The sequence below is a fragment of the Cynocephalus volans genome, chromosome 5 (assembly GCF_027409185.1).
Source record: "Cynocephalus volans isolate mCynVol1 chromosome 5, mCynVol1.pri, whole genome shotgun sequence".
Classification (NCBI taxonomy): Eukaryota; Metazoa; Chordata; class Mammalia; order Dermoptera; family Cynocephalidae; genus Cynocephalus; species Cynocephalus volans.
In genome coordinates, this window is record NC_084464.1 from 67,217,480 (window position 1) to 67,242,580 (window position 25,101).

At 38.0% G+C, this 25,101-nt stretch overlaps 1 protein-coding gene across 1 annotated transcript in view; it reads left to right on the top strand.

The window, feature by feature from the left end:
• The window catches only part of PRIM2 (DNA primase subunit 2), a 290,408-nt gene that overhangs the window by 39,121 nt on the left and 226,186 nt on the right, over window positions 1-25,101 (top strand). The window contains exons 6-7 of the mRNA XM_063096879.1: window positions 13,605-13,700; window positions 15,824-15,961. Of these exons, the coding sequence (XP_062952949.1) occupies window positions 13,605-13,700; window positions 15,824-15,961 (234 nt within the window). The remainder of the gene's footprint in view (window positions 1-13,604; window positions 13,701-15,823; window positions 15,962-25,101) is intronic.

The following is a 25,101-nucleotide window of genomic DNA, read 5'->3' on the forward strand; positions in this document are numbered from 1 at the left end:
CAGTCCATCAGTCTGTGCTATCTCTAAAATATATCCCAGATCTGCCCACTTGTGTTTTTTTCACTAATGCTTCCCTTGTTTAGGCCACCATCATCTTTTCCTTGAACTACCAGGTTAGCCTCTTAAGTAAGTTTCTTTTTCCACTCTAATTTCCAAGGTCCCTTTCTACGTCTCTATCTGCCTCTGTCACGACTTCTGCCTGCCAGTGCTCTCCATTGGCCTTCTTTCTGGTTCTCCAAACTACCAGCCTTCTTCCCTTAGGACCTTTTCACTAGCTGCTGTCTCCTCTGCTTGGGATGCTTTTGCCTCAGGTTTTGGGTGGCTGTCTCCTTTTCATTCAAGTTTCCATTTAAATGGCACTTCTTGAGAGAAGCTTTACTTGACCACACAACTGAAAGTATAAATTCATCCATTAATAGCATATTCCCTGGTTTTATTGTCATCATAGATTGCTACCTGATAGTTCCTTTTCTTTTGTTTATTCTGTCTCATCACATTAAAATGTAAGCCTTTTTTTTTTTTTTTTTTTGCTTAGAACCCATCTGCTAGAAGTAGTGCTTGGTATATAGTAGGTCCTCAGTGTTTTAGAGAGACTGGATGAATTCTAATTAAAAAAATCAAATGCTAGAATAGATGGTGGTGTTTTCAGTAAATCCCAAGTTTATTTCAGAGGATTATTCCCCTAGGGTATGCTCTTTAGACTGGTGATGTGTGTAAGGATCACTAATGGACCTTTTAAAAAACATGCACCTCAGAGCTTCAATCTGTAGGTCTGGTGGTACTAGGAATCTGTAATTTTCAAAGGCTCCACTGGCAAATCATGTTTGTTTAAAGACCAGGGCCTGAGAGAGAGAGAGAGAGCTGTGTGGATTCAAATAGAAAACTCCTGGCCAAAGTGTTTATAAACATGATTGAGTATTTTTTTTTTTTTTTTGTCTTTTTTGTGACCGGCGGCACCACGCCGGCCATCCCTATATAGGATCCGAACCCGGGGCGGGAGCGCTGCTGCGCTCCCAGGGCCGCACCCTCCCGAGTGCGCCACGCACGGGGTTGGCCCATGATTGAGTATTGTTGATTGGAAGCTTACAGAAGCTTAAGTCTCTGGGAAACATTTTTTATATCTTTACTTTAGAGACCAGTGTAATAGCCCCGTGGTTCCAAAGTGGTGTGATCAAGATAATTATTTGGGAGTGTGGAAAGGAAATAAATAATACAATGTATATTTTTAATCTCATCAGTTCTACATTTTTTTGGGGGGGGGCATAGGGCATATTTTAATGACATAATGTATGGTAATATAATCATGTCATTTATAAATAAATATATGTTGGGGGTATTGTTCAAAACACTTTATTGTTGAGAATGTGTGATGCAAAGAAGACAGAGATCTATATTCTGGTCAAGATGTATTATGCAGTGGTAACAAATGACCCCAGACTTCAGTGACTTATAACAAGGTTTGTTTCTTGCTTGTGCCCTGTGTCCTCTGTGGGCCAGCTACAGCCCTGCTCTGTGTCATTTTGACCCTGGGATCCAGGCTGATTGAGTATCCTGTATATATGAGGGTACTTGGAAATGTTGGTAGAAAAATGGAATTAAAAGAGAGTACAAATCTTTCCATGAATTTTTTGAAGACCCCTTGTACTGGAACTTCACCGATTGCTGTGGCAGAAGGAGGAGAGAACGGGGTAAACCACGTGTTCAAGCTTTTACTTGGGAATGACACACTCCACTTCTGCTCAAATTTCACTGGCTAAACTAGTCACATGGCTATGCCTGAGATCAGTAGGTAGGGGATCTATAATCCTTTCTCAGTGAGGGACTCTGCATAGGGTGGACAGCAGTATAGTCTACACGGATGGCAGCCTCTACTTATCTATTTACAGTGTGTGGTGTTTACTCACTAGAGCTGTTCAGGCTTTCAGGATTTCTGGCAAAGTGAAACTGTTCTTCCAGTTCTTGGTTTGATGAGCTGTATCAAAAAGAAAAAGAAATGCAGCCAGAATCCTTAATTCTGTGGGCAAGGCAGCATGTAAATCACAATTATGAAATATGGAAATATCTCTTTACCAAAACAGTTAAAGCCCAGTGTGATTTTTGGTTGGAAAAAGTACTATTGTACTATATACCATTTGAAGCATTCAGGTGCTGACTCTTGTGTGGGTATATGGATAACAGGGATTGAGATGTGGGGAACTGTTGAGAAATGATGGCAATGGCAAGAGCAGACTTCAAAGCTCACATGTTCAGGGTCTCTGCTGATTGAAAATTAATCAGGGTGAAGGTGGAGCATTTCTGGAATAGTAATGTAAGTCACTAAGGAAATGTGATTCCATTTACAGCAGTTTGCTTACATTCCTCTTTCCAGGAAGATGTTTATTTTGTGGAACATAATAGACCTTGATTGTAAGAGGTTGCAATGATATCCTAACTTGCTTTGATCAGTTATTTTGAGTATCCCCTAAAAACCAAGTTGTGTGTTAGTTTAACTAATAAAATGACAAGTTTATAGAAACAGTGTTAGTTGCAGGAAACCTTTAACTTTATTACTTGGGGAAAAAAGCATGGAAAACAGAAACCAATCAAAATGTACATTATAGATAGTAATAATAAGTGTTTACTATTTATTAAGGGCATGATATTTGTTAGGCCTGCCATAGACATGTTACAAACTTTATTCTGTGTAATTCTGACAAGCTATATGAGATAGGTATTATTTTCTTCATTTTGTTGATGAAGAAACTGAGGTGTGAAGAGGTTAACTAACTTGTTTAAGATTTGAAGCCAAGTTTCTGTGATTTCACATACTGTCTACTCCATTACTCTGCTTTATAATTGTTCTGCTGTAGCTGTTTTTACTCACTGCGATTCTCAGAAGCAGGAAGATGTTTAATCTTGCCTTGCTTCTAGAGGATAAGTGTTTTTTAGGCGTGCAGCAGGTAACCTCATTAAGGAGAACCTGAGAAAATGATATGTGCTCCTATTTCCCCCAATAATTTTTAGGGAGAAAGCAGGAGAAAAGAGAATACTCAAGATTATTTTGGAAATTTGAAATAATGAAGTCAATAGCAGCTTATACTAATTAGTAGTTTTAGGCAGTCATACTACATTTTTCAGTGAAAATTCTCTCACTTTGGCCATTTAAATTTTGGTTATAACTAAATAGATAAAGGAAGATTTAGAATGTGTGTGACAAATGGATGAACTTTTTAATTCACCAGAGAAAAACATTGTTTACTCATAGGTTATAAAGCAGGAAATGACATGAATTTTAGATTGAATGTGCCTGATATTCCTGGAATGCATCTGGTTACTTTGAGTGGAAAGTTTAGAAACACATTGAATTCCTTAGGATATTATCCATAACTTCTAAGCAAGACTAGATAACTTTTTTTTTTTTCTTTTTTTGGGGTAGATTTCAATGAAAGAAAATATTATTACATTCCTTAATAACCTACTCTTGTTTTTATTTAGGTTCTTGAGGTTTTTTTTTTTTTTTTCTTCAAAATGTATCTTGACTATATTTCTAAGGCAGGAGACTATTTGGTCAAGTAAAGTCTCTTGTAACTAAAGTTTTTTTTGTGTGGCAGTTGAGCTGATATGTGCTTCTCCTGCTCTTCTGACATTTACTTGGTAAGCAGTTAATTACTTAGAAATAACTATGGTATTGTTAATACAAACACTTGAATTGAAGTAAGGGAAAGGAGAGATATATTACACTTGGTGAAGTATTAGTGATAGTGGGATTTGTTTAATTAGAACCTAAAATATTAGGTTCTAATAACATCTAATAAACAAACATCTGTGTGAGTATATTTCAAAGATACTGATTTCTTTGTTGCTATGGTAATTGATTATAAAAGGGCCATAGCAGGTTAATACAGTTGGCCTCAACCAGTTTTGCCATGTCCAGTCAAAACTGTCTGGGCAAAAAAAAAACAGTACATTCAGTCATTAAGATTATCCTCATATAATGGTAGGGGAGCACAGGCAGGTATATTAAAATTTTACTTAATTTCAAATAAATGAGAAAATTTGAAATATCTTTTTATATTTAAGTTGAATGTTCACTGAAAAAATAATGAAGGACCATCGTGAAGATATGAAGATTTCTTCTCCTTTTGCTATATCTCTCTGATCAGTTTCTTCCTTTATCAATTGCTGGTTGAGAATTATAGCTTGGTTCTAAAACTGGTCTAAAACATAGCTACTTCCTCTCAAATATTTTCTTCATTGTGTGTTTGGTTGTTTATTTGAGTTTCAAAGGATTTCCCTAATGGAATGCAAAGGAAGAAGTAAACAGTCAATTAAGTAGAGAAGTTACTGTCAACAAATATATGTAAACAAAACAAATACTAAAGCAGAATAATCTGGTGTTAGCTCTTAGAGAAATATTTGCTCTTGCTAAACCTTAATTTAAACTCTAGAATGAATGTTAATTATATGTAATTTGTGCTCTGACACACTTTAAAATTTTTACCTGTAAGATTTCTTATGGCATCTAGTTGTATTACATTTTAAATTTCTGTGTCTTAATCTTCTTCATTATGAAAAAGGAATTGAGGTGAAAATTTTCAATTGATGACCTTGTCTTTCCCTGCTTGGGATATTACATGTTTGTTCAACTCTCCTCCAAAGTAATATCTCTTTGTTTTTATTTTTTTATTTGGAGACCACCTAGCCAAGTGAGCTTTAGTGTCAGATACAATTTTGTTGGAAATTCAGTTTGATTTCTGTTCATTAATTAGCTGTAATATCTAAGATAATATCTACCTTGTAGGGTTGTTGGTATGATCAAATGAGACAGTATAAGTAAAATGGTTAGCACAGTAACTAGTAGAGAGCGTGTATGGATCTCAACTTTCAACAACTTGTGAATAATCTGCAGATTGACATGCCTAAACCGCCTCCTCTATGCTGTATTTCAGCTTTCATTGAACAACTGGTAAGCAAACATTTTGAGCCATCACACAGTGTGGTGAGATAGCTGTCAGCCAACCAGCTATTCCGTTTCAGTAGTGTTGTCATCATTGTCTTCATGTACTGTTAGAGAAGTTACTTAACTATTTTGTAGGAGTTTTTCTGACCATGGTCTTTGGAAAAAGGCCACAGAAGGGTAGGGATGGAGTGGTAGTGGGCTGAATGGTTAGTGCTTTAGCCCCAGCCTTACCTTAACCAGAGTACTATTATTTATTTTTTAAATTTCTTCAACATAATATTCTTTCAGGTAAGATTTCCTCTGAGGGAATGTTTTTGTTCCTAAAAATACGTTTGAAAACCAGTTTTCCCTTGGATTTTTGCCTTCTGTGGAAATACAGAGATAGAAGTACTTAACTAATACGATTGATAAGGAATATAGGTCTTAGACTCAGTAGATTTGGACAAATGTAGAAATCATTAGGCATGTCAAAAGTGGTGATTCAGTAGTGTCAATGTAATACTTACTGAACTTAAGCTGGTAAACAGTATCTAATATACTTATAAAACTTAAGCTGATGAAAAGTAACAGAACAAAATTAAAAGACTGTTCAAAAAAGAAAAGAACATTTAGAAATTGAAATAAAAAATGCTATTTATAACATTCAGAATATGAAATATCTTGGATAAATTTAATAAAATATGTCTAAGTATAAAGAAGAAAAAAATGATTTGTAATTCCTTTATTTAAAGATAGTTATATATTTTGGTGTAGACCTTTTCCCATGTATAAACTTACACACATCCAGTGAGTCAAAGAGCATTCTTTTTCTGGAATAAATATTAAACCTCTTATCTTAAAACAGTGTTTTAAGAACATTGTTTGTATATAATGTAATTTTCTGTAGGGCAATCTATTTTTAATGTAGTTCATTCCTCTAATTCCATGATGCTCCTCTGAGGTTCTAGGTGACTCTAGTCCTTTCCTATAGTAGCCAAATACCATGATGATTTTCTCAATAGGAGAAGTCTGGCATTAAGGAGTGATCTCATGCATGTGTACTGTCTTAGAGTGGGCGTTCCTCGCAGTGTTTGCAGTTCTCTGTGTGGTGAGTGTTGTATTCTTCACAGCCTTATGCATGATGCACTCTGATCTCCACCCTATCCCTTCTCCCCTCAGAGGATGCTTTTTTTAACTTTTTTTTTTGATTATTGTATTATATAAAATTGACAGCAACTTTTTTTGCAATTTGTAAGTTTATGTTGTTACTTATGTATCATTATAAACCCTAGTGTTTTATAAGTAATAAAATATTTTTAAAAAAGGAAAAAAAAAACCTTACATACAAATACAGAACTCTTAAAGATTTGTTTTAATTTGCCTTCATCCAACTGTGTTAATTTACATTCACCTAATAGTATTTCATGAATATCTTACTATGACAATAATCATAAGTCTCTGTAATTTAAAAAAGAATTTTATTGGCTTCATAATATCCCATTATATTGTAGAACATAATTTTACTTTTATTTCACTTTTTTAACCTTTTAAAAATTAATAAGTGTAATACATATCCAGAAAACTATATAAAACAAAATCATACAGTTTAGTAGATTATTATTAAGGGAACATTAATCTGTCATCCATATGAGGGTATAAAACACTGCTGTTACCCCTTGAAACCTCTCCTTGTGTCCTTTCTCAACCAACCCTTTCCTTCTCTCTCCCAGAGGAAATCATTAGTCTGACTTTATGGTAATCACTTCCTTAGTTTTTTCCCTTTAGTTACTTATCCAGGTTTCATCCTTAAACAATACAATTTTCCTTATTAAAACAACTCTTTATGTACATGGAATAATTCAGCATGTTTTATTTTGTGTCTGGATTATTTTGCTTAATATATTTTTAAGATTTATGTACATTGTGTGAAACTATAGTTTATTTTTGTTGCTATAGTTTATTCTACACTATGAATATACCACACTTATTTACTTTGCTTTTGATGCATATTTGGGTTTCCACTTTTTGGCTGTTGTGAGTAAAGTTGCCCTATGCATATATGAATAATGCTTGTTCATGTCTCCTGGTATGTATGTTTCTCTAGGACAGTGGTCTGAGAACTACAATATTCCCATTACTTGGAAACTTGTTAGAAATGCAAATTCTCAGGACCCACCCAAGACCTTATGAATCAAAAACTGTAGGAATGGGGCCCAGCATTGTGTGTTGTAATAAGCCTTCCAGGTGATTCTCATAAATGTTATAGTTTTAAATTCATTGGTCTAGACTAGGTGTCAGGTAAACATGGCCTGTTTTTACATGGCCTTTGAGTAGAGATTGTTTTTTACATTTTGAAGTAATCGAAGAAAAAAAAAATCACAATGAGAATAACATTTCTTGACACAGGAAAATTATATGAAATATGTTTCAAAGCCTATAAATAAAGTTTTATTGGAACACAGTTATGTCTATTTGTTCACATATTATCTATGAGTATTTTCTTGCTACAACTTCAAGCTAATACTTGTGACAGAGACCATAGAGCTTGCAAAGTTTAAAATATTAAGTAACTATTTGGCCTTTTCTAGGAAAAGTTTGCTTATCTCTGCTCCAGGGTATATACTTAGGAATAAAATTATCAGGTTATAGGGTATGTTTAACTTCAACTCATGAGATATTGTCAGATTTTCTAAAGTGGTTATACCAATTTACACTATCAGTAAATTGATATTACTATATCAGTAGGATATCCTTAGTTTTATAAGAAACTGCCAGATATTTTTCCAAAGTGGTTGTACCATTTGTATTCCCATCAGCAGTATGAGGATACTTCAGAAGCTCATAGAAAAATTTGTATTATCTTTTATTAATTCTATTTTTCCATGAACTTTTGTAAGTAATCTTATATATGAGAGTTTCTATTCCTCCACACCCTCACCACCATTTTTTTTTTGGTGGCTGGCCAGTACAGGAATCAAACCCTGGACCTTGGTGCTATCAGTATCATGCTTGAACCAACTGAACTAACTGGCCAGGCCTCACCAACATTTAAAAAAAAATTTTTTTTATATTTTAACCATTCTAATGGCTTTGTGGTGGTATGTCATTGAGATTTTCACTATAGATTTAATTTGCACTTCCCTGATGACTAAGGAAGTTGAGCATCTTTTCATATATTTATTGACCCTTTGAATTTTCTCAACTATAAAGTGCCTGTTCTTGTCTTTTGCTCATTTTTCTATTGGATTGACTATCTTTTTCTTATTTCTGTCTAGGTTGTCTTGGCCTTTTGCATGTCCATTTTAAAACCAATTGTAAATGTCCACACACATGGAGGCACATGCAAAAGCTATTGTGATTTTGTTTGGGATTGTATTGAATCTATAGTTCAATTTGAGGAGAGTTAATACATTTATAATATCAAGTTTTCTAGTACATGTCTAGGGATAGCTGTGTTATTTTGGTTTTCTCCAGTTTCTCTCCAAAGGTGTGATAGTTTCTTTGTTAAGGCCTTGCATATCTTTTGTTAGATTTATTCCTAGGTACTTGATAGCTTTGATTCTGTTGTAAATGGTAGCTTTAAAAAAAAATCCATTATTGAACTTTGTTGCTTACGTATAGAAATACAATTGGTTCTTCTGTATTTGAATCCAGAAACCTTGCTTAATTATGTCAGTCGTTCTAAAAATTTATCAGTGGATTCTTCCACATTTTCTAAGTATACTATATATAATCTGTGGATGACAGATTTGTTTCTTCTTTTCCATCCTTTACTTTTACTTTTTTTGGTCTTACCTATCCAGTTCTCATTCAAGGAGTGTTGTTTCCTGGTGTGCTTTGTTATCTTTGTATGCTGGAGATTGTATTTGGAAAGTTATTTGGAGGGCTATATTGAGGCCTATGAGAATTATGTCTTTCTTCAGTAGGGGTTTTATTTGTTTCTTTCCTGGTCCTGTGGTCACTGCTAGTCCAGGACAATTTTAATTCATATCCAGGATCTAAAGTCTCTGATCCACTAGATATTGGAACTGGGCTCTAGATTTATGTGAAGGTTGATAATCTTTTGGTTCACCCGCACCTAAGTTTTTCAGGGACCTAGATGAGGGTATAATTAGCAAATATAAAAGTGGACTTTAAATTGCAGAGCTTGCCTGTTGGCCTTATAGTTCTGGAGTAAACTAAGAGAACTTTGATGATTTGTTTGGCATTTATTTTATTTATTTATTTTTTTACCTTAGTAGGTGTGTGTTGGTCTAAATTACCCAGTTTACAGTTATTGAAATTTAAGGTGTTTCTTTATGATTCCATTGGGTTTTAAATTTCTGTTTCTGAAGAAGCAGAGCACGCCTGGGTCCTAGGCAAGATCTGAGGGCAGTCCGCTCTGCTCAGAAGCAGGAAAGAAGCAGAGCACACCCAGATCCTAGGCAGGAGCTGAGGGCAGTCCTCTCCGCCCAGAAGCAGGCAAGAAGCAGAGCATGCCTGGGGCGCAGGCAGGAGCCAAGGGCAGTCCCCTCCACCCAGAAACAGGAAAGAAGCAAAGCACACTCAGGGTCCTAGGCAGGAGCTGAAGGCAGCATTCCTTACCTGGAAGCAGGCAAGGATCAAACTGAGAACACTACTTCCACATGTATGACCCACCACAGCCACTGCTACAGCCATGGCTGCTGCAAAAGCAGCTTGGTGCTACAGCAGCAGCCACAGCCACCATGCAGGTGGCTCACCAGACCCTTGACTGCATTGACACAAGAGAGGCATCAGTGGAGACCAGAAAAAGAAGAGGACGTCTCCCTCCTCAAAGTCCACTCCAGAGTAATAGAAGCAGCAACTGTTCCACTAGATGACCAGACATTAACATAGAGATACTAGAAATACAAAAATCCAAGAAAATATGACACCACCAAAAGAATACAGTAATTCTCAAATACCAGACCCTATAGAACAGGAAACCCTTGAAATGTCTGAAAGGAATTCTGAGCAACAATCTTAAGGAAACTCACTGAGATATGAGAAGACTGTTAGGCAGCATAATGAAATGAGAAAAAAAATCTTGGATATGAAGGAGGAAATTTACAAAGAGATTGATTAATACCTTAAAAAAATGTAGGAGAGCTCATAGAACTGAAATATTCATTCAATGAAATAAAAAAACAACTGAGAGCTTAAGCAGCAGGCTAGAACAAGCAGAAGAAAGATTTTCTGATCTTGAAGATAATCTTTTTGGAATAACCTAGGTGGACAAAAAAAAAAGGAAAAGAATTTTAAAAAATGAAGAAAACCTAAGAGAACTAGCAGACAACCTTAAACTCACAAACATTCGAATCATGGGTGTTCCAGAAGGGGAGAATAGAAAGGCATTGAAAACCTATTCAATGAAATAATAACAGAAAACTTCCCAGGTATAGGGAGAGACATGGACCTTCAGATCCAGGAACCTTAAAGAAACCCAAAGAGATTCAACCCAAAAAGATCCTCTCCAAGACACATTATAGTCAGACTGGCAAATCTCAAAGACAAAGAGAGAATCTTAAAAGAAGCAAGAGAAAGCATGAAGTCACCTATAAGGAGTCCCATCAGACTAACAGCACTTCTCAACACAAACTCTACAGGCTAGAAGAAAATGGAATAATATATTCAAAAATACTAAAAAAAAAAAACCTGCCAGCCAAGAATACGATACCCAGCAAGGCTATCCTTCAGAAATGAGGGGAAAATAGTGTATTTTCCAGATAGACAAAAACTGCATGAGTTCACTACGATATGACCAGCCTTGCAAGAAATCCTCAAGGGAGTCCTGTGTCATCAGGAATCTGAAAAATGATAATCACTCATCTTACTAGCTATAGTTCTGTTCTAATTCTCTGTTTTTTTCATAATTCAGTCTTGGTAGGTGGTCTTTTTCTAGGAATTTCTTCATTTCATCTAGATCTAATTTGTTGACCAAAAATTATTCATAGTATTTTCGTACAACCCTTTTGATAACTGTAAATTTGGTTGTAATGATCCTTCTTTCATTTCTTATTTTAGTTTTGTGAGTTTTCTCTCTTTTTTCTTAGTCCATCTAGTTAAAGATTTGTCAATTTTCAATTTTGTGGATCTCGTCAAAGTAACAACTGTTGGTTTCATTGATTTTCCTCTATTTTTTTTTCTATTTCCTATTTCTTTTATTTATGCTCTAACTTTTATTGTTTACTTCCTTTGCTAGGTTTGGGCTTAGTTTGCTCTTCATTTTCTAGTTTCTTAAGGTGCAAAGGTAATTGTTGATTTGAGATCTTTCTTTTTATCAATGTACACATTTACATTAAATGAATTCCCTTTTTAGCAAAAAAATTAATTAATTAATTAATTTCTTTTCCTGGATTTTTGTCTGTCTGTAGAAGTTCTTTCTTTAAAAAAAAAAATCACTTTTTATAGTCCCATTCAAACAGGTATCATTGAGCTGGTTTTTTATTTTTTTATACCTAGTAGCATAGTTATTATCTATATACATTATGAGTCTTTTTCTGTTGTTTTTGCCCATAATGTGTAGTTCTTTGTGTGCCTTTTTTTTACATTGTATTTGAAAAGTTATTTGTAGGAATACTCTGAGACATACTGTGAAGGCACTTTCCTCCAGACATGAGGCATTTGAATCAGGGACCACCTTAAAAAAAATTCAAGTCCTGGGGTTTTCCAAAGACCCATAGCATTTGAACAGGAGAGTTTCTTGTTAGATATCCCACTTTGTGTGGGCCTGACTTTGTATATTAAAGTGTATTCCTTCTGTTCTTTAACGAAGATATTTTTAAAAATTTTCAGTGTTTTTTCCTTGTTTTCTGTGAAACGCTAACCTGAATAACCTCATCTGCTTTGCTGAAACATCAAGTTCTACTGCAATTTATTTAACCAAGTACTTATTGTTAGACATTTAGTTTTTTTACTTATTCTTATAAATAACACTGTGATGAAGGAACATTGTTCCTGTTTGTGTACTTGTCCTGTTATTAAGATAAATCTGGAAATAAAATTGTTAGTGTCTGCATTTTTAAAGGTTTTTTGACATGTGTTGCCAAAGTGCCCTACAAAAAGATTGTCCCAGCACTGAATATTCTGTCTTTTTAACTTTTGTAATGTTAATAGGTAGGAAACAGTACCACATTATTACTTAAATTTACCATTTGTTATTTTTACTTATGTGAATATTGGCTGTTCATGTTTTATTACTTTTGGACTACTAGTACTTATGTATTACTACCTAGGGACTTACTGAGGGTAACTCATATATCAGATGATCTAAATATTTCCTGCAGCCTGTAATCTGTTATATGTATTTCATCTTCATTTATAAATCTTTTTTGGGGGGGCAGTGGGTATAGAAGTTTAAAATTTTTACCTAGTCAGATCTATCAGTCTTTTGTAAGGTTTAATAAGTCTAAGATAATAGATTTATAGTTATTTCTAGAAATACTAGTGTTTTAAGTTTAGAGTTGTCTTATGTGGCTAGAAAATAGACAAGTTCAGTAGTCCTACCTTATCTGTGGTTTCGTTTCCCACAATTTCAGTTATCCGCGGTCAACTGCAGTCAGAAAACATTACATGGAAAATTCCAGAAGTAAACAATTCATAAGTTTTCAACTGTGTGCACTGTTCTCATTAGCATGATGAAATCTCCCCCTATCCTGTTCTATCCTGTCCAGGCCGTGACTCATCCCTTTGTTCAGTGTGTCTACACTGTCAAGGCTACCTACCTGCCATTTCTTGCTTAGTAGCCATCTCAATTATCAGATCAACTGTCATGGTATTTCAGTGCTTGTGTTCAAGTAACTCTTATTCTACTTCATAATGGCCCCAAAATGCAAGAGTAGTGATGCTGGCAATTTGGATATGCCAAAGAGAAGCTGTGAAATGCTTGCTTTAAGTGAAAAGGTAAAAGTTCTCCATTTGATAAGGAAAGAAAAAAAATCATATGCTCAGTTTGCTGAGATCTACTATAAGAATGAATTTTCTGTCTGTGAAATTGTAAAGAAGGAAAAAGAAATTCATGCTAGTTTTGCTGTCACACATCAAACTGCCACAGTGGGTAAGTGCTTAGTTAAGATGGAAAAGACATTAAATTTGTGTGTGGAGGCCATGAACAAAAAGGTGCTCTGATTGAGCGTTCAGTACTGTCTGTTGTTTCAAGAATCCACTGGAGGTCTTGGGACGTTATCTTCAGCTTTTTTTGAGCAGGAGGATCTCTTATTAGATACCCCACTTTGTGTGGGCCAGACTTTGTATGTTAACTTTCTCTGCTTTTAGTAGGGGGGACTACTGTAGTTAAACCACTCTTAACCTCAAGTAGGTATTTTAATAAATTAATATAGCTCTTGAATTGGGATAATGCTCATTTTTAGTCTATATTAACCTGAGTTTGTGTAATAATTCTTTTCCTTTTTATTATACTTAATGTTTCTCTGTTACTGTTCTTTTGGTGTATGATTTCAGAAATTGGCAGAGTAAAAATTTGAAAGAATATTGAATTTAGATTTTCTTGCATATTTGCCTTCATTAGTGATAATGATTCAGTAATCATATTAGGAATGATTTGAGATATCAGGGCATTAGAGCTTTTTTATAAAATTATAGAATATTCACTAGAATAGGAAAGCATTTTATTGAAACTGAACGAGGACTTTTAATTTTTAAACAGTATAAAATGTTTTCCTTTTAGATAAGCGATGAAGAGAAGCATCTACGAGAACAGGAGATTATGACCTCATCACCAAGTTTAAGTGGGACTAAGTTAGGGTTGGAGTCAGTTTATAAGGTATGTAAACATTAAAATATTTTCTAGGTTTTGTTAAATTTGTCACATTGAACATTATATACGTATTTAATTAACCCATTTGTATAGTCTCTCATCACCATAGCTACTCCCTCTCCTGCATAGATATGGTCCTTAGCACACTAGGGGTGTGCCAGTATTCTGTGCTGGGCTGTCTTCTTACACAGACACCCTCCTAATCCTGTCTGTCTCTGACCCTCACTGCAGTCCATTCTCTCAAAGGAATACCTTCCTCGCATTGCTTGGGCTCCTTTCCCCTGTGCTGGCTGTCCCCTGCAAGGATGCCGTCATCTGCCGTTAGGCCCTAACATGCTGGTGAGATCACTGCCTTGTATGGAAGCCCTCTCTGCTGCTCCTGGGCTCTGACACCATACTTTGGCTCCCGATGTGATCTCTCCCTTATTCCACTTGGGCTCTGACACTGTAAGCCTACTTGCTCTCCTGTGGGAACACCTTCCTTAACCTACTGAGTCCGGCATCCTGTGCTGGGCTACCTTGATTTCCCCGACTACTTAGCACAGACATCTGCTTTGCATGAACCTTCCAAATGGCTTTTGGACTGAATAGTTCCGGAAGAAGAAAAGGGGAGAGCTGAAATTCATTTTAAAATTTGGTAACTGCAACCCCACCATTTCCTTTGAAAAGAATGTACTGATCATTATTGGTGAGTGCTAGTAGTTTAAACTCCTGCTTCCACATTAGCTCCCCATGCCAGCTTCCCTATTTCTACCTGTTGAGCCATCATTCGGTCAGCCATTCAAGCTTCGTGTATGAGATCAGTATTTATTCCTCTCACACCATACATTTCTTGTTACTCTGCCTTCACATCATCTTTTCTTTCTGCTTGGGGATTTGTACTTCTACTGCAACCACTCTAACAAGCTAGAATCATGGAATATTATAGCTAAACAACTCCGAAGGGTCATTTATCCCATCTCTTCCTCCCCTCTCCCAGTTTTACAGATCTAGCTACTGAGTTTTACAATTTACCGTTCATTAAATTTACCAAATCATGTCTAGTCAGTAACAGAGCTTGGACTAGAACTCACATTTCCAAACTTATGTTCCCTTTTCTTGCCTGTATTATTGCAGTAAACCCTCTTACCTGCTTCTCTAATATGTCTTGTGTGAACTACCTATTTGATGCAGTCTCACAACACAGTACCACCCTGTAGAGCTGTGTGACTCTCCATGTGTGTCTGGTTGTTTTCTCAACTGAGTGATGATCTCTTTGAGGGCAAGTTGTAGAAGTCAGTTAAGTTAAAAGTTATCTGTTAAAAAACACACGATCTATTTATAGTGAAAGTTGGATATACAGAAGAATTTTAGGCATAAAGATTTAACACCTCCTTAAAACTTGGATGAATAGGCAATTTGGGGATCATTTTTCAACTAATTTTTTTCACTTCATTTTTAAAAAGAAGGAAGTCTATATTGGAGAGTGAGGATGATTTTCATAGTTTACTAATAATCATAGTCTGCTCATCTCAGAATTTTAGGATAGTTCATAGGACTTAAAAAAATCTAAGTAGAGGGTTTTTTAAAAATAAATGCTTATGGCAAATTCTTATTTTAATAGCAAAACTGAATGTCTATTATTATTTCCATTTCTTAGTGTCGAGATTAGCTTTTCCAATATATTTCTCTAGAATAGAAACGTGATGAAGAAATTTGGAATTACTTTACTTATAAGTAATTCTTAGCCTGAATATGTTGGATATAAATTAGGATTCTATGTGCAGAATAAAATGTGGGCTATGTCATGTGAGGTGAATCCAGCTCTGGTCTTGAGTTTAGGAGTTTGAAATCCAGGGTATTATAGTTTGTAAATTCATAGGTTAAGGATAGAAGCCATTTAACTTGGCTTTTTAGTATTATTATTATTTTTTGAAATATCTACTCTGAAACGAATGTATTTTTATATTGCTACTCCTTCCTACTGCTAATTATTTAGTTTTAAAGAGTATAAATTGGCGTTTATGTTTTTCTTTTGGATCTGTTGGTACTAATGAATTTCTCTGTTTAGACTTAATATAAATGAAGATTTAGTAGGATTTCGTAATGATAGGTGCTGACTTATTTTTTTCCATTTCACCTGGATTCAGATCCCTTTTGCTGATGCTCTGGATTTGTTCCGAGGAAGGAAAGTCTATTTGGAAGATGGCTTTGCTTATGTACCACATAAGGACATTGTGGCAATCATCCTGAATGAATTTAGAGCCAAACTCTCCAAGGCTTTGGCAGTAAGTATAGCACTTTATTTTCATATTTGGCATGTTCACATTTTTAATTATATACCTTTGGTAATTTTGTTCTGTGCTTCTTTAGGAAATAAGTTAATTTAATTTTCAATCTCTCTCAGTTTGGGTTTGTCTGATGTTTCGATTCAAGTTATATGTTTTAAGCAAGCAAATCATAGAAGTGATGCTGTGTTCTTTTTACTGCATTCTCTTGGATGACATGATTTTGATTCATTCCAATTCTGATTGACTTTATGAAAATTTATTTACCCATTCTATTGTTCATAGGTGTTTGGGTTTTGTTTTGTTTTGCTTGTTGCTACTAATACTGCTGCTGTGAACATTCTAGTATCTCCTTTGGCAAATGCATTTCTGTTGTTTATGTCTTGGAATGGAATTGTAGGGTACAGGGTTTGTTTATGTTTAGCTTTAGTGGATTCAGATTTACTTTAAATGAATTTGTCCTGATTACCTGTGGGTTGTTGAGATCTCTGGCCTCAATGTCTTGGATTTGGAAGAAGAGGGACAGTGACTTGTCTCAGGCAGTGTTTGGCTTTCTCCTGGGTGGATCAGGGCCAAGCCTGGTTGAGAGGAGATCCAGAGAGCCCTTTGCCTTATCATACAGGAGGGTGGATGGAGTATATTGCCTGGGTACCTGTTCTGACAGCTGTGGAAGGGAGCAAAAGGATGGGAAGGAGCTTCTTTTGTGGCTGTGGTGAAGTAGAGGTCTAAACTTACTGCTATGCTGTCTTTATTACTGTCTTTCCCAGTGAGGAAGGTTTTGACTTTGGAGTATGTAATTGACATTTTTTGGCTTTATAAATAAAGATATTCTTGTAGGATGAGGAAAAGTGCCCTAAAGTAGATTTTAAAACGATATTTTAATTAGTGTTAGAGGATGAAATAAAATTTTCTGAGGGAAATTGTAAATTGCTAGAAGAGTTTTACCCCAGGTGATATCTGAAAGCTTGTTCTTAACCTGTGATCATTTGATTTTTATAATATAACTAATCTGGCTTTTGAGCATGCTTTAGGACTTGTGAAAATTTGACATTACCTTCTCCTTTGAGAAGAACTCTTTTTTTACTCTACTGACCTATTGAGACTCACTTCTTCAAGGAGCCCTTTTCTAAGCCCCAGTATTATGCTAAGTGTATCTCCTTTGTGCTGCCATAGCACTCTGCACACTACCAAGCTATAGTGAAATTATTCTAATTATGTGGTTTTCTCCCCAGCTAAATGTAAGCTCTTTGAGAGTAAGGGCTCTCTCTTAATTCATATATTCTATCTAGTGTAGCATCTGGCCCAGTAAAATTTTGTTAAAGTGATGGATATTGAATAACAATACGAACTTCCTTTCATTCATAGTTTATTGTTTTTGCATATCTCATTTGATCCTTATTACAAGCCACTGAGATAACATAGATGAGGAAAATATAGCTTAGAGTGGCTAAGTAATTTGTCCAAGGTTATGTTGGCTAGTAATTGCTGAAACTATGACTGAATCTCAGATATTCTGATGGTAATTCTTAGGATCTTTTGATGATAACTGTGCCTTTGTAAGGAGTCCTATAACCAGCAGATTTAGATCTTCAAACTCTGAGAAAATATTGAAAGGTAGGTATGTTAGGGGTCCAGGTACAGAACAGACAAAAAGGGTGATTTAGGAGGTATGGCATGATAGATTGATAGCCAGTTAGGGAAATGAGTGTGGGAAAGATATATTTCTTTGCTTCATATAACAATTTTATTTTGTTTTTTAATTTTAATTTTATTTAATTTTAATTTATCAATATACAATGTAGTTGATTTGAGTCCCTTTACTAATTCCTCTTCCCCTTCTACCCCCCCATCAATATCATATCTGTTCACTTGTCTCAACAAGTTCAAAGAATTGTTGTGATTGTTGTGTCTTCTTCCCCCCCAAATTGTTTGTATATTTATTTCTTTATTTTTATTAGCTCCCACAAATAAGTGAGAACATGCAGTATTTCTCTTTCTGTGCCTGGCTTATTTCACTTATTTTCACTACCCCCTCTTATTGCCCTAGATTTCTTCTCTCCTTCTGAAAGAGTAATGGTTACTCTGTTAATTTGTTGCCTAGATTATCTGTCCAATGCTGAGAGGTGTGTTCAGATCCCCCAGTATTATCAGAGAGCAGATACTTCTTCTGTCACTCTGGAATGATCTTTGTAGATAGAGACATCCTCTTCTTTTCTTTGGTCTCTACTGGTGACTCTCCTTCTGTCAATGCACTCCAATGGCTAGTGGACCATCTGCATGGTGGTTGTGGCATCTAGCCGCTTTGGCAGCAGCCGTGGTTATTGTGGTGGCTGTGGTGGGTCACCCACATGGAGGTGATGTTTTTGGCATGCTCCTTACCTAGTTGGTGGTGGTGATGGTGTTGTGCCTGGTTGTGGGAGGGGGTATGGTCCCAGACTCCATACCTCAGGACCCTGGGTGGGCCCCGTGGTGCTGACAGTGTGCCTGGTTGTGGTCCCTGGCTCCAAGCCTCAGGACCCTGGATGGGCCCCATGGCGCTGGCAGTGTGCCTGGTTGTGGATGGAGGGTCTGGTCCCTGGATCCATGTCTTAGGACCCCAGGCGGACCCTGTGGCACTGGCGGTGTGCCTGTTTGTCCCCCCTTTCTGGCTTGGTAGCCCAGGGGACTTCTAGTCCTTCTAGGTATTATAGGTGTTCTTTAGTGAAATGAGACCTTTACTAGTTAATATCAAACTTTGACTCTGGTTGTAGGTACTCTGTTTTTTCTTTCAGTTCTGTGTTGGATTATTTGCTGTTCCCACGACTTAAACTCTGCTCTGAAACTAATTTCTTATCCTTTGCTTAGTTTTAAAGAGGGAGAACTTCCTGTGGGGACCAGTACTTGAACTCTGTGGTTGACCTAAATTGCCATTTTGCTATTGATTCCCTGGGGAAAGCTTTTTGTGCAGCTCAGGTTTAATGGTTGACTTTATAGAACTTCTGGGTTCAGTGAAATCCAGTGCACCCGGCTGGTGTAGAAACACTGGTCTGGGCCTGAGTCTTTTCATCAAACTGTACTCCATGCAATTCTATATCCCTCTCCAGTCTCCTCTGAGTGGTCCTATGCTGACTTGGGGGCAGATCAGCTGTCTTGCTGTATCCCAGTGTTCTCCTGGTTGGCCCCTCTCCCCCACCGCCCATGCTGCAAACACTTCCCATGGGACGGGCTGTATGCTGGTCCCTTGCAATGACTCACTGGCCTGTGAGTGGCTCCTTTTTTTTCAATTGTTGTGGCTCCTTGCTCCTATGTGCGTCCTTGGGAACACTATTAGTGGTCTCGCTGGCCTGGGGGCCACCAAGGCCCTCTTCTCCCCTGCCGCCTCCAAGAAACTTCATCTGAAGGGCACAGCTACGGCTTTTGCCAGCTCTTGCTCTGTGTACTCTACCGCTCCAGCCTGGAAATGACCAGGGCTCAAAACAGTTGGAGAATTTTTTTCTTTCTCTCATCATGGCTTCTCTGGCCTACATGCACTCCTTAGGTCTCTCCTCCTCTTCCCCTGAGCTCTAGTGGCCCCAGCTTGGCTGTCATTGCTTTTTAATCATTGTAAATTAGTTGATTTGTGGGAGAGAATGACACTGGGGACCGTCTATTCTGCCATCTTGACTGGAAGCTCCCGTTTGTCCTTTTTTTAAAAGCAATGTTCAGTTTAGTTCCATAAACTATGGTTAAACATAATTAATTTTCTGGAATGTTTACTTTGGAATCATAAAGGAGTTTTTTTTTTCACATTATTTGTGTCTAACTAGTTGATTCTTTGGGGTTTGGTTGATTAAATGTCTTTCTAATATAACTTCCTGATTATTTAATGTTATTTTAAAGTGATTTGCTGTGAACCAGTCAGTGGTGCAGCTCATCCATCAATGGGCAAGTAGTGGATAACACACCTTCACCTCCACCATTACTGTCAGGCATCAATATATTTATTCTCCGATGGTATTGATCTGTAGGAAACAAAACATTGCTATTGAAAGCCATCAAAGTAACAGAAAAAAAAATCATTCATTTTTGGGGAAAAAATAAACACATGTTCTTTCTACCTTGACATATTTGTTGACTGGGGATGCTAACTCTAAGTTGATCATTGTTCTATTTGTGATGTATTGGTTTGTTAAACCCTTCATAATGTCCAGTTTACAATTTGTTGTACATATGACAAACATTTCTTTAACATATATCAGGTTTACTGTACGATGCCTGGGTAATATGGGAAATGGGAACTTTATGAGACAAGACCCTGGCCCTCAAGAACTCTCTTTTCTAGTGGGGGAGAGTTAAGATGTACATTAAGGACTCAATGACTAGATAGCAAGAGAGGAGTGGCCTGAGAGTTGTATCACCTAAGCTCAGAGAATTTTGATAAAAGATGGAGTTGATATTGGCTTTAAATGATTTGGCTACAGGGAGGTGAATAGCTCGCAGAGAGTAGGAGAGGTAAATGGTTAGGTGCCAGAAAGCATGGGCAATGTTTGGAGAATGGTTAGTGATCTGACTAGTTGGACTTAAAATCTGCAGAGAAGAATAGTAGAAGATCAAATTGAAACAGTGGGTATCAGCAACCTAATGAGTTTGAGTTTTAGTCTGTATGCTGGTGGTTTCCAAACTTTTTTGATTGTGCTCCCTCAGTTAAAATATCACACTCCCCTAATGTACAGATGTAGCCATTATAAAATGGTGGTTTAAAAAAGAATGAGAAAAAAGTATGAATAAATACTAGTAATTTTTTGCCCCATTTCAGTAGGTCAGTTTGCATATATCCAGTTTGGAATCACTGTTGTAAACTGCTAGCATTGTCACTGGAGATATATTTTTGCAATAGGAATGTGAACAGATTTGGGAGAGAAAATGATTTTGGTATTGGGTATGTTAAGCTTGTAGGATTAACAAGTAGTACATTCTGGTAAATTTGAGTTGGAACTCAGAAGAGTGCTTAGATCTTAAGGGAGGACTGCTGCTGGTGGCCGGTCGTGGGGGCTGACTGCCACTTTGCCCTTGGCAGGAGAGGCTGCCTCGTTTACAGGCAACAGCTTTGAAGTGTGGAGCAGGAAAAGAACTGTTTCTTAGCTGCAAAAGCGAGTCTCTAAACAGCGAACACCGAGCTGGGGCCGCTGTCGAAGCTGCCAGGATCCCGGAGGCTGGGGCCGCGCTGAAGGTGGCGGGCTGCCCTATTCAGGATTCGAGGTTTCAGGCCGGCATAAAAGAAGATTCCTGGGAGCGCCCGAGCCGCGCCGCGGGACCGAGTGAGCAGCCCGAGGCGGTGGCGGCCGAGGATGGGGACGGCGATGATGAGGAGGCAGAGAGTAAGCTGCCCGGCCCGGCCCAGGCCCAAGAGTGACCCCTGGCCCGGCCCTGCTCGGGGGGCGGATGCCCAACCGGCTTCCGCCTGCCTCACCAGGCCACTCACCAGCCCTGGGGCTGCCTCCATTTTCTCAGGTGGTGGCGGCTCCGGCCCGGCTCGGCCAGGTCTGTCCTCCTCGCCCAGCTCGGCTCCTCACTGAGCCTTCCCACTTGCTTGCCCCGGCACGGGGCTTCCTGGGGCCTGCGGGCTGGCCTCCCCTCCCACTCCCTCCGCGGTTCTCTGGCGGGGCTGGTGGCATGGGGCGTCCTTGGCCAGCGTCGGGAGGGCAAGGAAGTACGGGCTGGGCCGACTGTCACTCCAACACACCCTGGGCTCCAGCCCCTGGTAAACTTCCTGTTACCGGGAGGCAGATACCATCTCTGCAGCCACCAGTTTGGAAAAATGCCTAACCGATTTCTGGTTAGGAATAGTGTGGTCGGAGAGTTCCCGAGTTCGCTTGAACCTGCCAGAGAGCTGACTGCGGGCGGGCACCGGACTCGGTCCACACTGGGGGCATTCAAAGGTGAACCGTGTGCTGCGGGCTCCTCCCCCGAGGAGCTCATGCTCCGGTGTGGGAGATAAGACAAGGACACAAATAACTGCAATACCAGGAGGAAGGTGATAAGTCCCGAGAGAGATCTACACAGTGCTACAGAGGCACCCAGAGCAACCGGTCGTCTGCGCCTAGCAGAAACCTGGTAGACTTCCTGGGTGAGGCGGTGCCGAGCAGGGTCTTGAAGGCCAGGCTGATAGACGAGGGTTGCAGAAGACACGTCCCAGCCCAGCCCAGTGCACACAGAGTGGGGAGACATCCGCCTAGGGAGGTGGAGACTCGGCAGAAAACACACACCCTGAGGGGCCGCCACTGCAAGATCCAGCAGCCCAGCCTAGTGAGCACAGAGTGGGGAGACGTCCGGTTAGGGAGGCGGAGACTCGACAGAAACCACACACCCTGTGGGGCCGCCACTGTGTGATCCAGCAGCCTTGGCCAGAGGCACGGAACAGGGAGAAGTTCTGCACGGGAAGTGGAAGCTCAGCAAAGACCACAAACCCTGTGGTACCGCCCCGTGTACCAGCAGCCCAGCAGATTCCAAGCTGACCAGAGAGGTGGCTCCCCGGACAGGCCCAAGACCCGAGGCAACCACACACACAAGGCACTAGAGGCCAACTGAGCAGTCACCGAAGTAGCCATACCAAATTGGCAACCACAGCAACATCTTAGATAGTCAATAGTCTCAAACCGATGGACTGTGAAACCCCCTGCCACAATGAATAAACATCAAAAAAAAGATACCAGAAATACAAAAAATCAAGAAAGTACACCACCAAAAGTTAATAAATCTCAAACTCTAGATCCTATAGAACAAGAAGCCCTTGAAATGACTGACAAGGAATTTCGAGTGATAATTCTAAGGAAACTGAATGAGATACAAGAAAACTCAGCTAGACATCATGATGAAATGAGGAAAAGCATACAGGACCTGAAAGAGGAAATATACAAGGAAATCAATGTCCTGAAAAAAAATGTAGCAGAACTTGCCAAACTGAAGAAGTTATTCAGCAAAATAAAAAACACAACGGAGAGTTTAACCAGCAGGCTTGTCGAAGTTGAAGAGAGAACCTCTGAACTTGAAGATGGGCTGTTTGAAATAACACAAGCAGACAAAAAGAAAGAAAAAAGAATCAAGGACATGGAAGAAAATCTGAGAGAGATATCAGACAACCTTAAGCGCTCAAATATCCGAGTCATGGGTATTCCAGAAGGGGAGGAAAACAGAGATTACATTGAAAACATATTCAACAAAGTAGTGGCAGAAAACTTCCCAGGTATAGGAAAATCACAGATCTTCAAATCCAGGAAGCTCAACAATCTCCAAACGTATTCAACCCAAAAAGGCCTTCTCCAAGACATGTTATAGTCAAACTGGCAAAACTCAGAGACAGAAAGAATCTTAAAAGCTGCAAGAGAGAAGCGTCAAATCACCTGTAAGGGAGCCCCAATCAGGCTAACATCAGACTTTTCATCACAAACCCTAAAAGCTAGAAAGGAATGGGATGATATATTCAAAATACTAAAAGACAAAGATTGCCAGCCAAGAATACTCTACCCTGCAAGGCTATCCTTCCGAAATGAAGGGCAAATAGTATATTTCTCAGACAAACAAAAACTGCGGGAGTTCGCTACCACACGACCACCCTTACAAGAAATCCTCAAGGGAGTACTGGGTTTGGTTCCTGAAAAATAACCACCACTGCCATAAAACCCAAGAAAAATCAAAACCAACTAGTATAATTAAAATGGCATTCATGAAGAGAAAAGAAACAAACAAAAAGGCTATTTACAACCTAAAGAACCAACAAACAAAGAAACCAAACAGTAAATCAGAAAGCAAGGAACAAAAGACACCTAAGACAACCAAACAACCAATAAAATGCTAGGAATAAATCCACACCTTTCTATAACAACTCTTAATGTAAAAGGCTTAAATTCCCCAATCAAAAGACACAGACTGGCTCACTGGATTAAAAAGGAGGACCCAACTATATGCTGCCTACAAGAGACCCACCTCAGCCATAAAGATTCACATAGACTAAGAGTGAAAGGATGGAAAAAGATTTACCATGGAAACAGAAAAGAAAAACAAGCTGGAGTAGCTATTCTTATATCTGACAAAATAGACTTTAAACTAAAAACCATAAAAAGACAATGAGGGACACTACTTAATAATAAAAGGACTGATGCACCAAGAAGACATAACAATCATAAATATGTACAGACCCAATGTTGGAGCAGCCAGATTTATGAAACAAACTCTATTAGACCTAAAGAAGGAAATAGACAGTAATACCATAATAGCAGGGGACCTGAACACCCCACTGTCAATATTAGACAGATCATCTAGGCAAAGAATCAGTAGAGAAACACAAGATCTAAACAATACTCTAGACCAATTGGAATTGGCAGATATCTACAGAAAATTGCATCCAACAACCTCAGAATATTCATTCTTCTCATCAGTACATGAATCATTCTCCAGGACAGATCACATATTAGGTCACAAATCAAGTCCCAATAAATTCAAAAAAATTGGCATTATCCCATGCATGTATTTTCTCAGACCACCATGGATTAAAACTAGAAATTAATAACAAGTGAAACTCTGGAAACTATACAAACACATGGAAATTAAACAGCATTCTACTTAATGACATATGGGTCCAAGAAGAAATCAAGCAGGAAATCAGAAAATTTCTTGAAACTAATGAAAACAATGATACATCATACCAAAACCTGTGGGATACTGCAAAAGCAATATTAAGGGGGAAATTTATTGCATTAAATGCTCACCTCAGAAGAATGGAAAGATGGCAAGTGAACAATCTAACACTTCACCTTAAAGAACTAGAAAAACAAGAACAATCCAAACCTAAAGTTAGCAGACGGAAAGAAATCATTAAGATCAGAGCAGAACTGAATGAAATTGAAACCCAAAAATCAATACAAAAGATCAATGAATCAAAAAGTTGGTTTTTGAAAAGATAAATAAAATTGACAAACCATTAGCATGGCTAACAAAAAAAAGAAGAGAGAAGACTCAAATAACAAAAATTAGAAATGAAAAAGGCGATATTACAACTGATTCATCTGAAATACAAGGAATCATTCGAGACTACTATAAACAACTATACGCCAACAAATTTGAAAATCTGGAGGAAATGGATAAATTTCTGGACACACACAAGCTCCCAAAACTAAACCATGAAG